Below are 13,811 nucleotides of genomic sequence, written 5' to 3' on the forward strand. Positions count from 1 at the left end.
TTAACTGTTAAGAAAAATTGCACAAAGCAAGCTTCAAGGCTAAATGAATGCAGAGTTCAGAAAATGTATGCTCCCTCTTCTAATCCTACCATCCCACAGTACAGAGCCTGAAGGTTAGCATTCCAGGAGGCAAAATGAAGGAGAGAGTGACCATCAATCGCTCTCCTTATGTACCTCTTACAACACTGTGCACAAGGTATCTGGCATGAACACCTCAGGTGACTTGTTAGAAAAAATAGAGCTTGATTGCCACCTGGGACCTCCAAAAAAAGATTATTTCAGTCTTGTAACTCTGCTAGATATTTCACAGCTGTGTTCAACTACATCCTTTATCTTGCTTTACCCTGGTGCCTTTGGATAAGCATGAAGGGAATAGCTTCTAGCACTTAGCCCTTTAGCCACTTCTCCAAACCCTTAACCCAATCCTATTTCTCTCTATACTCCCCTATGAAAGAGAAGGAACTGGCGGTGTAAAGCTGCCTCAGTGAGTGGGGAGAACTCAAAAGTGACATCACACCATCACATGATGTTGTGGTGTCACTGCTCTGGGTGCTGGCCAGAGCGTTATGCCTCTGGGTGTGGGGACACAGGACATTGTTTACCATAAACCCACCAGGCATTTTAGTTCAGTACTGTCCTTTAGATAGTTTACAGACCTGTGCAACCATTAGGGAACATAGTTTTCAAAGCTAACCTGTGTTCTCAGTTTGAAACAGTCAACACTAAATGCTTAAAGTTGCCCCCCTACTGATGCCTTTGGAATCTCTTTGTTTTTCATTATCACACATTTGAGCCTTTCCTTTTATTCTTGAAAACATCAATTTATAGTGCTAGAACTAACACAATTTGTTGATGGAACAGCGTAACAAATATTGAGATGAAAACATTAAATGCTTCTTCATGGTACTTGTATCAACTCTCACCAGAAAGCAAACAATTTCTCAGGTTTGCTCTTGGGCTTGCTGTCATTCCCAGGGCAGTGGAAACTGATTTACACAACTAGAAAGTGTTATTAAAAGTTACTGGATTTAGGGGATAGTGGTGTGTCGCAAAGTGATAATACTGCAGAATCTTTTAGCACACTGTCACTGTGGATTAAGAACTTTTGTATCAGCTCCCTACAATGGAACAAATTTTCTCCCTTTAGAACCACCTACACAAGTGATGTGAATTTTTCAAGGGGGTTTAATGAACTGGGACTGGCCAAAGATTATGTAAAGGATATGACTCAAAAAAGGAGGCAATTGCAAAAGAAACAATACCAAAACTTGCAGTAACCTTCAGGGTTGGACCACAACAAAAATACTTTTGGAAGAATGAAAAATTCCTAGTTTCCAGAACAGAGTTTTATGTTAAAGTGGTATTTTCATCATGCCAACTGACTTACATGGCCATGGGGTTTTTGAGTTATTTCATTCGGACAGCATTTGCAACTCTCCTCGGTTTGCATTTGCTGTGCGGCATGGAAGACTGCTGTTTGAGAAACACATGCAAAATTCTCTTTTATGCATGAGACTAGTTGCACAGTTCTTTGGAACCTGCTTAAGCCATTTCTGTCCAACATTGTATGTATGCAGCAGGGATAAAATGTGTACACCTGTGGGCTAGGCAGAAATGGGTTAAGATTGTAACTTTCCACTAACTTTCACTGATTCTGTACATGACTTGCAATTGCATGTGTGTTTCCTTGATCTTTTTTTTTCAACCAGCATCAATGTTTCCTTTACACCATCACTCGAAAGGATTGGGCCATTGGACTGCAATCCGGTGCACACTTTTCTGGGAGTAAATGCCTCTGAACTCAATGGTACTTACTTCTGCATAGACATGCATAGGATTGTGGTGTTAGTGGTGGGTCCTGATTGCTTTTAAACATCTTTGTGCTGTTTGGTCATGACCTGGTAAGTGGAGGGAGATATAATAAATCCCTATCTTCTTGTCAGCAGTGTGATTCTTATGGGACTATGTACTGCACTTCATCTCCTAAATCTTTGCATTGTCTCATTTTGTTGTTTGCAGTGATGAAATGTTATTAAAGATATTGTTACTATGGACATAGAATACTTATAAGATGTGCCAGTCTTATGATGTCTTTCTTTTCCCCCCTGCCCATATAGGTACCTTATGTATCTACAAATCAAAAGAGATATTTTCCATGGCCGCTTGCTGTGTTCTTTTTCTGATGCTGCCTACCTGGGTGCGTGCATTGTCCAAGGTAAGAGGACAACCAACAGCATCTAGGGAATTTCTTTCATAATCTTGTTCCAGATATATTCATTGTAATATCAGAGGCCTTACAAACATTTATAAAATTAGCAGCTCAATCTTAGGCTTTTCCCTGCCATAGCATGCAGCCGCACCAAAATGTGACAGAGAGTGTTTAGGAGACTTTTGTCATGATATAAAAAAAATGCAGAAGAAACACCGGCAGTCTACCACTGGAGAAGATGCTATGCTGGGGTAAATAGGGACAGTTGCTCTGTACCTGCTAAATATGGGAGAAGCACCACTTTAAAAAGTGCGTCTTTGCCCAATTAGCCACCCACTTATATGTGAGTACTTAATAAGCCACTGTCCAATCTTTTCAACAAACTGAATTTAACTTAATGGTTTATTTAAGTAACAGTTTATTTGGTGCTTTCAGTCTTTGTTTCTGTTTTTACCTGCACAGCTGAACTTGGTGACTATGATCCTGATGAGCACCTGGACAATTACGTCAGTGATTTTAAGATTTTCCCGAAACAATCCCAAAAGCTGGAAAGAAAAATAGCTGAAATACACAAAAATGAATTCAGGTAATTCAAACTGCTGCTGCAAAGAAGATTATTATCCATTATTTGTTGGTGTCTCTTCCTATGAGTGGTTACCTTCTAGCACATTTTGCTTATCAGTACAATTACAATAAAATACAAATGCATATTGTCAGAAGCATAGTAGGTGAAAATTCAATATAATACTTTGAAAAGGCCACAGGAATGCAAGCCTGACTCATGTGTATCAGCTGACATCATGCTATGGCCTCAATTCAACACCGAACCAACACCGAACTTGAGGCATTTTTAACTCCACCTTTGATTGCAGGTTATGTATGTTTAGAACTATTTGAATGTAGCAAATGTTTAAACGTAATTTAAGTAGGTTGTACCTAAACTAGTGGAAGAGAGCTTGCAGAAAGGAACTTTCCTGAGCCCTCCTCACTTCCGCCCCCTGCACCCCTAAAAAATTGCTCCTGAGGGTTGGGAGACCATGAGGAAGAGGATTTTGTATGTATGATGTTTGGGGGGGAGCTGCAGGTATAGAGCCAAGAATTGGATAGAGGGACCTTGTGCATGTTGAAAGTTAGAAATGCAAAATAAATATATCACACATGCCTGCACATGCGCGTGCACACATATATGTTTATACTTGTATTGTTTTAACCAAGATGTGACAAACATTGGTTTATCATACTCAGATGTCACTGAGACAAACAGATGTAGACTTTCTGTCTTTGCAAAAAAGATATTTTTAAAGAGAAGGACTCTTGCTGTCCAATCCTGTCCTGCACCATTTCCGACAATGTTGCAGTGCTGACAGAGCGCCCGCTGCATCCAGTGATATGGGGGAGGGGTGATCAGGAGGCCTGCCAAAGGTAAGTAAAAATATTTCTAGTGACCTCTGCATAGCCCTCCTGCTCCAAGAAGAGAAGGGACAAAGCAGGTTGGAGAAAGAGGGCATAGGATCCTGGCGTACAGATCCACCATCTCCTGCCCTTCATTGCCCCCTGCCTCCTCCCTTCCTGCCCTGAAATTCACCCTGACTTCCCCTTTCCACCAGCAACATGCTGCCAGTTTACCTAGAGTGGCAGAGCCGCTGGGACCCACTGCCATTTGTGCCATGTGCCTCTCGCCATTTGCAGCAGTGGCCTGGAAGCATACAATGGTGGCCCAGCTTTTGAGCCACTGTAAAGGTCCATTGCACTGCCAGAAGGGGAGTTCTGTACAGTGCAAGGCCCAGATAGGATGGGACCCTTGGTTACTCTCCCAAGTTTTAGACTACACTGATGTGCCATGACTTTGATTGTCCTACCTTGGAATATTTACATTTCTTGGTTAACTCTTTACATTTTCCCTGAAGAGTAGCTTTGTTGGTTTGTTGTACTCTCTGGCCCCTTAAAGCCTCTTGTGTTTACTATAGCATGAGATTTCACAGACAGGAGCCTGCTTCCTTTAGTGTCATTCTTTTTTTAGATGCTGAAGAAAATTATATGAGACAAGCAGAAATCACATTCCATGTCTTCCATGGAGCAGTTGATATGCTGAGCACTTTTCCCTTCTGACCTTCTCTTTTTATAGCGAAACTGAAACCAGAATAGGAAGGATAAACAATCTTCCTCCGCTTGAATGCACTACTTGCCATAGTGAGGTGCAGCATCTTATTTGTCTGGAGATGAATTACTGCTTTGGGCAAGCACATCCCCTTCAGGCCTGTTGAAGAATTAACATACTTCTGGCTCTTCCTCAGTGGATGAAAGAAGTGCCCTGAAGCATTGCCAAGAAAATCATTGCTTTTTATTTAGTACCTGTAATATCTTGTGAATTCCATGACCTAGAGAAAGTCAGAAATTTATTTAACCAATGATAAATTGTGGTAGTAAAATGAGAGGATAATTTAAAGGCAATCAAGAGTGTAGGGTATGGTATCTCCAATATGCAGCACCTGCCCTTAGTAAAGCCTCAGTTTATTACATTCTCAGAAATTGGTGCATATATTGAAAACACTTAAACTGAAACCACTTTTCCCTTAGGAACCACTATAATTAGTATAGTTTAGAGCAGTGTTTCTCAAACTTTTAAGAAGATTTACTCCCTAAGTAAGTTTTTGTGGTGGAGGGGCAAGGGCAGCAATGTGATCCCCAGGATGGCGTCGCTAACCGGGGTAGGGGTTGCTTTTACTCACACAGGGCTGCAGGACATTGCAGGAGGTGTGCGGAAGCCTCCTGCACAGACCTCCACAGGGCTCAATGAGGCTTGGAACATTCAAAAGGAGCTATCAGAAAGCACTTCCTGGAAATCAGAAGTGCACTGTGCTCGCTTTTTTTGAACATTCCGAACCTCAGGGAGCCCTGCGAAGAGCTGCACGGGTCTCCCTGCACCTCCTGCAATTCCTGCAGCCATGAGTGAGTAAAAGTATTGCCCCTTGCCCTCCTTAGTGGTGTGATCCTGGAGATTGCATTGCTGCCTCTCCCTTCCCCTTCCCCTTAAAGGGAGGGGGAACCTTTACATGAACTGGTGGGTCGAGATCCACCAGTTTGAGAACCACTGGATTAGAGCAGTCATTGTCACACACTTGGCATCGGGACCCACTTTTTAGAAAAAGAATCTTGTCGGGACCCACTAGAAGTGATGTCATGACCGGAAGTGACATCATCAAGCAGGGAAATTTTTAACAATCCTAGGCTGCAATCCTACCTACACTTACCCAGGAGTAAGTTCTATTTGCTATCATTGTTAAAAGCATATACATAGTAGTGTGTTAAAAGTTCAGGTCTGTAACATTTCCCCAAATGCAGTCACATGCTATGGTAGCATCAAGTCTAACATTTTAAAAATAAAATATTGAAATGAATGGGGACCCACCTGAAATTGGCTCACGACCCACCTAGTAGGTCCCGACCCACAGTTTGAGAAACCCTGGATTAGAGTAAAAAAATCACCGAACGCTCACTTGGATGATTGGCAATTACAAAAGGAGGCTGCTGGGCTGCTGATGTCAATGACTGTGATAATTCATTGTCAGATGTCAGATCTTGCAATGTTTTGCAGACATACTATAACAGCAACTTCTGTGTGGCTTTCATTATCTCTTCTTGTAAGATTTCCTGGTAACTGCATAGCGGAGCACACATTTCTGTTCACTTTTGAGCTGCATTCACTGTTTGGATCATCTTTGTCTAAAATAGCCAAAGCACCCTCAATTAAACTGAATGCCTCTGTCAACCGCTTGGCCTCTCTGCTCATTTGTGGTAGCAGTATTTTCATCTAACGTTGGTGAACCAGCTGGAGCTAGCTGTGAATGACTTCATGAGACCTTGTTCCTCTTCCTGAAGTTGCTAGTTGGTTCTTGCCATTGCAGAAGTTTCCTTAAAGCATGTTGTGATGGCATAGCAGTTCAGCATGCTGGTAAGAAGGCTTGCACCAGCCCTTGTGTGCTGACACAAGAAACAGCATGTGCCAGTTGTGGCAAGTACCATGCTGAGAGGTGAAGGAGAAGGAAGGGGGAGAGCAGTGAAGGGGCAGAATGGGGAGGGTGGCAACGGGAATGGGATGGGCAGATTGAGTCTAGGAGGGGGTGGGGTTGGGAGCGCCAATGCATACCTCATACTATACCCCTTCCTGGGACTGATCCACTGAGCACCAATGTATGCATCATACTGATCCACTGGGACTGATCCACTGACACAGGGGAATGCAGTCTTGTGCTAGTGATTGAGCTAGCACAGGTCTGAGTTGCCTCATTGCAGCTGCTGGGGCTTACTCTAGGGCAAGGGGACAAATGTCCTGCCTGCTAAACTCCCCTGTGGCAACACAAGCTGTGTCCATGCTGCTGAATTGGCAAGAGGGAATTCACGCTGGATTGGGCTGTTTATCTCTTGAAAGAATAAATACAGCTTTTAGCTTGATTTGTGTTTTGTCTCAGCTGTCCGACTTCCAAATGTCCAGTAATAATTTGTTCCTATTATCTATAATGGTGTATAGAATAATCTAAAATCACCATCTCCTGTATGTTTTATTAACTATATTGAATATGTATGTTTGATTCTAGTGAATAAATCTCACCAATTATTCTTAGGTTCCATTAACTTTTGACATCATAGCAGTATCTGTCTTTTGACAAGACATTGAGAACAGAGAAATAGATTTCTGAAGTGTAGCCAATAGGAAACACTGACAGTTCAGATTGTTTGATGACACATTTTGCCTCATTCAAAAGGCTTGTTATTATTAATTATAACAAATGACATGTTATAATCTCTCTACCTCTTGATCTTTTCTGGGGTAGTGAAAACATTGTTGAATTTTAATGGAAATATGACCTTCGCTTACTCCTGTTCTCAGAGCCTGAGTATGAAAATTGAATCTCTTAAGGTGATGACAAAACCTTCACATGACAGCTTTAGCAGACTGTGATTAATTAGGAATTGTAAGGTATTCGTTAGTGGTTGTCCATCTTATTGAATGGCAATGGATGCTCTCCTAATTGAATTGGATCAATTTGTGCGATGACTGAAGGTCTAGTTGCTGTTCAGCCTTCATAGTTTTCATGTCATCATGAAGACTGTTTTTAAAGTTCCTGACATATTTATGACAAATGAAAAAGAGAATGTCTGTAACCAGCGTTGGTAGGGAAGTAAGAGCTGTTGATAAAAAAAATAGACCTACAGGGCAACAGGTCGAGGAGGCCTCTTGATCTCTTGATTTTCCTTGAGAATCACACAGAACACACAGAGAAAACAGGCAAAACCCCACAGCTCCTGCACTTTGCAAGCATGTGTAAATTCAGGGAGATAAATGTTTGAGGGTGTTTTTTCTGGTTATTATAAATAAATTAAATATTATTTCTTTCTAGATCCCCTTTATTAAAAGTCTGGTAAACCTAGAGGGGTCCCGATAGAGTGTCATTTTTAAAAGTGGGTCTCAGTGCTAAAATATTTGGGAACCACTGCCTTAGTTGATGCCTTAGCTGAAGCCATCAACCAGCCAGAGAGCAAGGTGTCAATTCTTTTGGAAGACTGACACAATCTGGGCTACTCTTGGTCACTCGCGCTCACCCCTCTGAACCAGAAACCCCAGCTGGTACCAGTCTCCTTTAATGAATGCGTCCTTGAGCACTGGCCATGCTGAGCTTTGTTATCTCTATCTTGGTTCTCTTGGCCACTGAGGGGTGAGATAATAGACAACTTTCCCGCTTCCAATTAACGATGTTCTCACCAGCTGCAGAGAGGCAGTTGCAAGTTTCCAAGATGGAACACAGACCCAAGGCCTAGATTTTTACCTGTTCATGACAGTCACACTGTATATTTTTGCTTGTACGAGCACACCTTCAAATATTTGCTAAGCAAATTTTTCTCTCATTCTGTGGCGCTCAGGACATGAACCTGTTTCTCCCAACCTGTTTTATCAGGCCAAGATCTCTCAGTGGTACCATGGCTGTACAGGGATTTGAACCTGCATCTCCCTGAAGTCATAACGTTTGAACAACTGTTAAAAATGTCCACATGTGTTTGGCATAGTTTGAATTGCTTTTGGGATTCTTAGCACATCCATGTCTGATTCATATGTAGACATGTTCATACAAACCCATGCTCCCTAACTGCAGATTTGGAACCCGTGGTTTTAACTAACTGTGGTTTCCAAACCCACAGCGGAAGCCAGACCTGAGCTCCCAGAAACTGTCAGAGATGCTCTCCAGATGCATCTGGGAGTCTTTCTGAGGCCTTTCTGAAAGTCTGAAAGTCTGAACTTTCTGAAAGTTCCGGATAGCATTCCGAGGCCTGTAGAGGTCTTTGAGCCTCAAAAAGACTCCAGATGTGACTAAAATGAGGTTCTGGTTGTGTTCAGAGTCCTTGTGGGGTGGAACCCACAGTTTTCATTATCTGCAGGTTTGGTATCCCCAGGAAGTTCAGAAACAGATCTCCCTCAGATGCCAAATCTCCAACTGTAAATATTCTAGATTTTAATAACAGGAGTGACTTGTGAAAAAGAAAAAATAATTGTGTGTATAAATGGGCCAACATAGATCTCCAATGTTCTTTTCGTATTTCGTATTTCCCAGTATCAATGCTTTCCAATAGTCAGTTCACATATTCAGATGTTAGTCAAGTGTACAGTCAGTAAGTGCTTGGAAAATGCTGGTTTTTGAAGCACTAAATATTAAAAGTACATGTTTTGAAACAACTTAAACTCACCTTCTAGTTCTCCAGTCAAACTATTGATTTGTAAGATAATACCATGAGTCTCTTTACAGTTGTGGAAATTTATGAAAGTATTAATATTTTACAGTGGCAATAAATGTTTGAAAAGCATCCAGTTTTAATTTCTAAACTCTTTCAAGCCCCACTGTATACTTTGCATTTGTTTATGTTTCATTTACAAGCAGTCTTGAAAATAAAAGCAAATTGTGACTGCAATCCTATCCACACTTACCTGGGAGTAAGCTCAGTTGACTGAAGTGGGACTTACTTCTGAGAATACATGCATAGGATTGGGCTCTGTGGCTGCAATCCTATCCACACTTTCCTGGGAGTAAGCCCCACTGACTATAATGGGACTTACTTCTGAGTAAACATGCATAGGATGGGCTTTATGTCTCCTTCCAGTATATAACTTCCCAGTTTGCAACTAACCTGGGTTTTGAGAAATTAAGCCTTCTGTCTCAGCGGTAGAGATTGTAAGGTGATGCTTTTAAAGTTGAATCATTTGAGAGCATCATAATTTTAGCTTGCTGAAGTACTGCTTAGTTCTCTTGAAAAAAAGATCTCTGTAGAGTGCAAAACCTCACCAAGATGTATTTAATGTGAAGGATACTGATTTGGACCGCGTTACTAGTTCCACACTCTGTATTCATTGCTGCCACTCCTTTAAATTCCAATTAGCCAGTTTTGATTCCAGTTCTGCTTTGATCTTTGCAACTTCTACATTTGTTTTTAATGCAAGTGTGAGACTAGCAGCTGTCCTAGATTCCAAGCATTGCGGGTCAGCAAGGACTGTTCAGAATTTCCCCTCACACACTAATGTGACACACTTAAGACTCTTGTTCAGCTGCTGACCCCTCAGTGGAGCTATAAGCAAGCATGGTATTAAAGCAGGCTTCCAGAATGAATTTTGTTTGCACTCCTATATACTCCAGAGAGAGACTTCTATAAGCGTTAAAATAGTTTGAATGAAGCTTAAGGTACTGAATGACTTAACTAAATGACTTAACAATAACAATGACTTAACTACTACCAGTTAAGTCAAACATCTACCCATTTTAACATTATGTAACTAGACTTATGGTGGCTATTGATGACTGCTTCTGTATTGTGGCTCCTACAGCTAGCAGGTGCTTCATGTAATGAGTCATTTTGTTTGTGCAACCATAGCATGCATGTGATCTCTTACTGCATTAGTAGTTTCAACATCACTGTGGGAATCACAGTTGGACTAGATAGACCTTTGCTCTGATCTGGCAGTCTATTCTTAGGTACCAACCACCATACATTCCTAATGGCAGATTATAGCAGGCCGATACAAGGGAAGCGAGTTGGTGTTGCCTGCCAAAGAGCAAACAATGGGCTTAGGACTAAAACTGTGTCCTAGATAACTTCCCATACCAGGCTTATGTATTGTTACTACTAAAAAATGGTAGTATAAGGCTAGGCAGCTGATTTTATCTCTGCTGCTTAAAAAACAACATTTAACTGTAACTTTCGGAGCTTCCTTTAAGGAGTCTGCCCCATCTTTTCAAATGCCTACTGTAGAATGGCACATACATGCTGCAGAGAGAACAAGGCTTTGTTACAGCAGAATTGCAGAACAATGACAATGGCATGAACTGAGTTTTGAACCTTGTGCCATCATCATGTGGACATATTGTATTCGCATGCCAGGATAAGAACCTGCAAAGCTAATCCTATAAATCAGTGCCTCAGCAAAGCAACTCCTAGAATTGGGCTATTAGATTAAAATAATAAACTTGGTCAGTGCTATCTGGGCCTTACAGTGGCAGATCTCACAATCTGAGGCCTGGAATGCTGGTTCAAAAGTTGCAGTCATAAAAGTCTGTCATTCTGCAGGCCAGGCGCATCAGCGGAAATGGCAAGGGGCTATGCTAAAGAGCCAGTATAGGTTATAATGTATAGATTATAGGTTATGCTGTATAACCTATACTGTATAGGTTATACAGTATAAAGACCCTTTGGAGGTCAGGAGGCCTATGGTTAGGTAAGTCAAAAATAAGTAAGTGCTGGTGGCACCCATGCATGGCCTCTAGCCAGCTGTGCTGGCATGCCTCCCTGCAGAATGACAAGCAACTTTCATGCCATTGTTCCAGGCCATCTTGGCCATCTTCTTGCCCACTCATACATGCAGCATATGCTCCAGCAACTGCGCTGTGTGCAATGGGCTAATGGGGGAGTGACAAGATCATTGCATCCTGGACAACTGTGTCCTGTTCAAATGTCTCAGTATTGGACATTTGCATCCTTTCTTGGGTGTATGTCCCAGACATTGTGTCTCAGTATATGTATACTTATATTAGATCAGGGGTGCTCAATAGGTGGATCGCGATCTACCGGTAGATCACGAGGCAAAATGTGTAGATCGCGGAGCCCTGTCTCTCCAAACTGTTAATGTCAGTTTCGTCTAGTGACTAGACGAAACTGACATATTTAGCTGACACTAAACTGACACTGAAACTGACACTTTAGCTGCTCTTCAGGCATGCAGCAACAAAACTGACGAAACTGACTAGACTCCAGCAGGGGCTCCATACATTAAAGGGGGTGTCTGTCAGACGCTTCCTTCCCCCCTGGTAGATCTCCGGGCCTTGCTGGGTTTCAAAGTAGCTCTCGAGCCAAAAAAGTGTGAGCACCCCTGTATTAGATGTACTTTTTTTTTTTTTAATGCAAAGGTAGGGTTAGAACAAGGGTTGAGATAAGAGGCTTCGGAAATATAACATGGGCTTTGTTGCCCAGCTGTAGTTTGTTTGTTGCCCATTTATAGTATGATGCAAATGACTCTCTCTCTCTCTCTCTCTCTCTCTCTCTCTCACACACACACACACACACACACACACACACACACACACACACACACATATCTTAGTCATCCAGGACACAAATACCCTAGTACCTAGGATTGGGTCCTTAGTCCAATGGATTTTTTTTGGCTAATGTGAAAAGAATATACTTAGTCTTGCCAATGTTGAAATTAGTTTTCCTGTTTTGCTACTTGTTTAACTGCATTTGAAAGTCTATTCCATTTTGAATTGGATTCTGTGTTCCTCTAGAGAGCTTCTTCAGGGGGGCGGAGTCAACTCTTGGCGAAGTAGCAGTGAACCTCGGGGGCTCCAGAAGGAACTGCTAAATAGATGTGTTTTCATGTGCCTAAACAACTAAGGCACGCTTCGTTGCCAGGAAGACGGTACAAAGAGCTGAGAGCTTGAATGGGGGAGTACTTTGAAACAGGCAATTTCAAGGATTTCTCTCTGTTTTGCTCTGTGCTGAATCACATTCTATCCCGGGCACCATCTTGGAGAAGTTCGGAAAGCTGAGAACTCGCCCTCCCACGGCCTAGATACAACAACATCACAGCGGAAAAAGGTTTTAAGTGTGAGTAAAATTGGCTTATTAAAAGGCTTTAACAAGAACTGCAATCAAGAACTTTGAAGGAGGAAAACATAATTTCAAGATTATTCACACTGGCCGGTAGCCACCCAGGGGGGAAAATAAGTGAATTTGGATTTCCCCTGCTGGAGCAAGCACAAAACTATTTTGATTAATGGTATGTACCGAAGAGAAATAAGTAATCTTTAATGGAGAAAATAAAGTCTACTTTCGTTTTCCCAGCAAAAAGCCTTGATTCAAGCCTGGTCATTGTTACTTTCGCTTTCCTAGCAAGAGGCTTGAAATCTGTTTTGGTCATTTAAAGGCATACTAACCTAATTTGACTGTGTTATTGACCTGGATTATTGATACACCCTTTTTGGAAGAAGGGATGCAAGATAAAGATTTGGATGACTCTTTGATGGTTTGACAGATTTGACATTGATTTGATATTGATATTGACTGGATGTGGAATATTGACTTATATTTTTTGGATATAAAAATTGGAAAGTAGCCCTACAAGAAGTGGTTGGATTTGATGTCGATAAAAATGGAAAGCCAAACCTTATATAATGGATTTCTTGATGGATTTTAGAAGAGAAATGGAAAAACAGGTTGGAAAATTATCTGAACAAATCAAGCAAACAAGCTCCTCCCTCGTAAACTCGCAGGAACAGATCATAAACAATAGACAAGAAAAAAAGAATGGATCAAATGTCTGGTGAAATTAAAGAAGTGGAGTATTTTGAAATGGGACAGGAGACGGAAGAACCAATTGTCACTATAACAACTAAGAATCTTAAGGAAGAAAAAAGAGGAAACGTTCAGAGAGCAAGCTGTCTCAAGAAGAGGAAGAATTTATGGATTAAATCCAAAAACAACAGAATGAAAAAGAAGAAAGAAAAATAGAGAGGGGCCAAGAAACTTAAGAGATTCAAGAAGAAAAAGAAGAAGTGGAGGAAGCAGTCGGAGGAGTAAGAAGGAACACCAATAAGACAGAGTACAAAGCAAGCACTACGACAGAAAGTTAAAATGGCTGAACAATAAGTAGAATTTTTTTAAAATCATATTAAGTCAAAAAAGATCTAAATGAAAATTTGAAATATAAATATTGCGAAAATTAAGTGGTACTAAGATAAATAAGGGTTATTTTTTTTAAAAGAGAAGTTATATAAGATAATTAATAGATGGTATTTTATTTTAGAGGAAATAGTAAAAGTCTAGTTTGGATAATCAAGCATGTTGGATTAGTAAGGAATTAAGGGAATTTTTTTATTATGTTTGGTGGAAGGGCGAAAAAATAAAGAAATTTGGGAAAGTGACATGTAACATCTTATAAGAGATATGGTAGTCTGTATTACCATTTTTAATTGGAGATATTCCTCTTAAATGTGATATTAGAAATTAAGAATTAGCTAAGAAATATTTTATTTTAAATATTAATTTAGTGGCAAGAAGACTGTAT

General features: G+C 40.9%; 1 protein-coding gene across 1 annotated transcript in view; it reads left to right on the forward strand.

Moving 5' to 3' along the window:
• Window positions 1-13,811, forward strand: part of FRMD3 (FERM domain containing 3) — a 149,997-nt gene that overhangs the window by 93,890 nt on the left and 42,296 nt on the right. The window contains exons 5-6 of the mRNA XM_066614795.1: window positions 2,118-2,215; window positions 2,672-2,795. Of these exons, the coding sequence (XP_066470892.1) occupies window positions 2,118-2,215; window positions 2,672-2,795 (222 nt within the window). The remainder of the gene's footprint in view (window positions 1-2,117; window positions 2,216-2,671; window positions 2,796-13,811) is intronic.

Source organism: Tiliqua scincoides, chromosome 2, assembly GCF_035046505.1.
Source record: "Tiliqua scincoides isolate rTilSci1 chromosome 2, rTilSci1.hap2, whole genome shotgun sequence".
Classification (NCBI taxonomy): Eukaryota; Metazoa; Chordata; class Lepidosauria; order Squamata; family Scincidae; genus Tiliqua; species Tiliqua scincoides.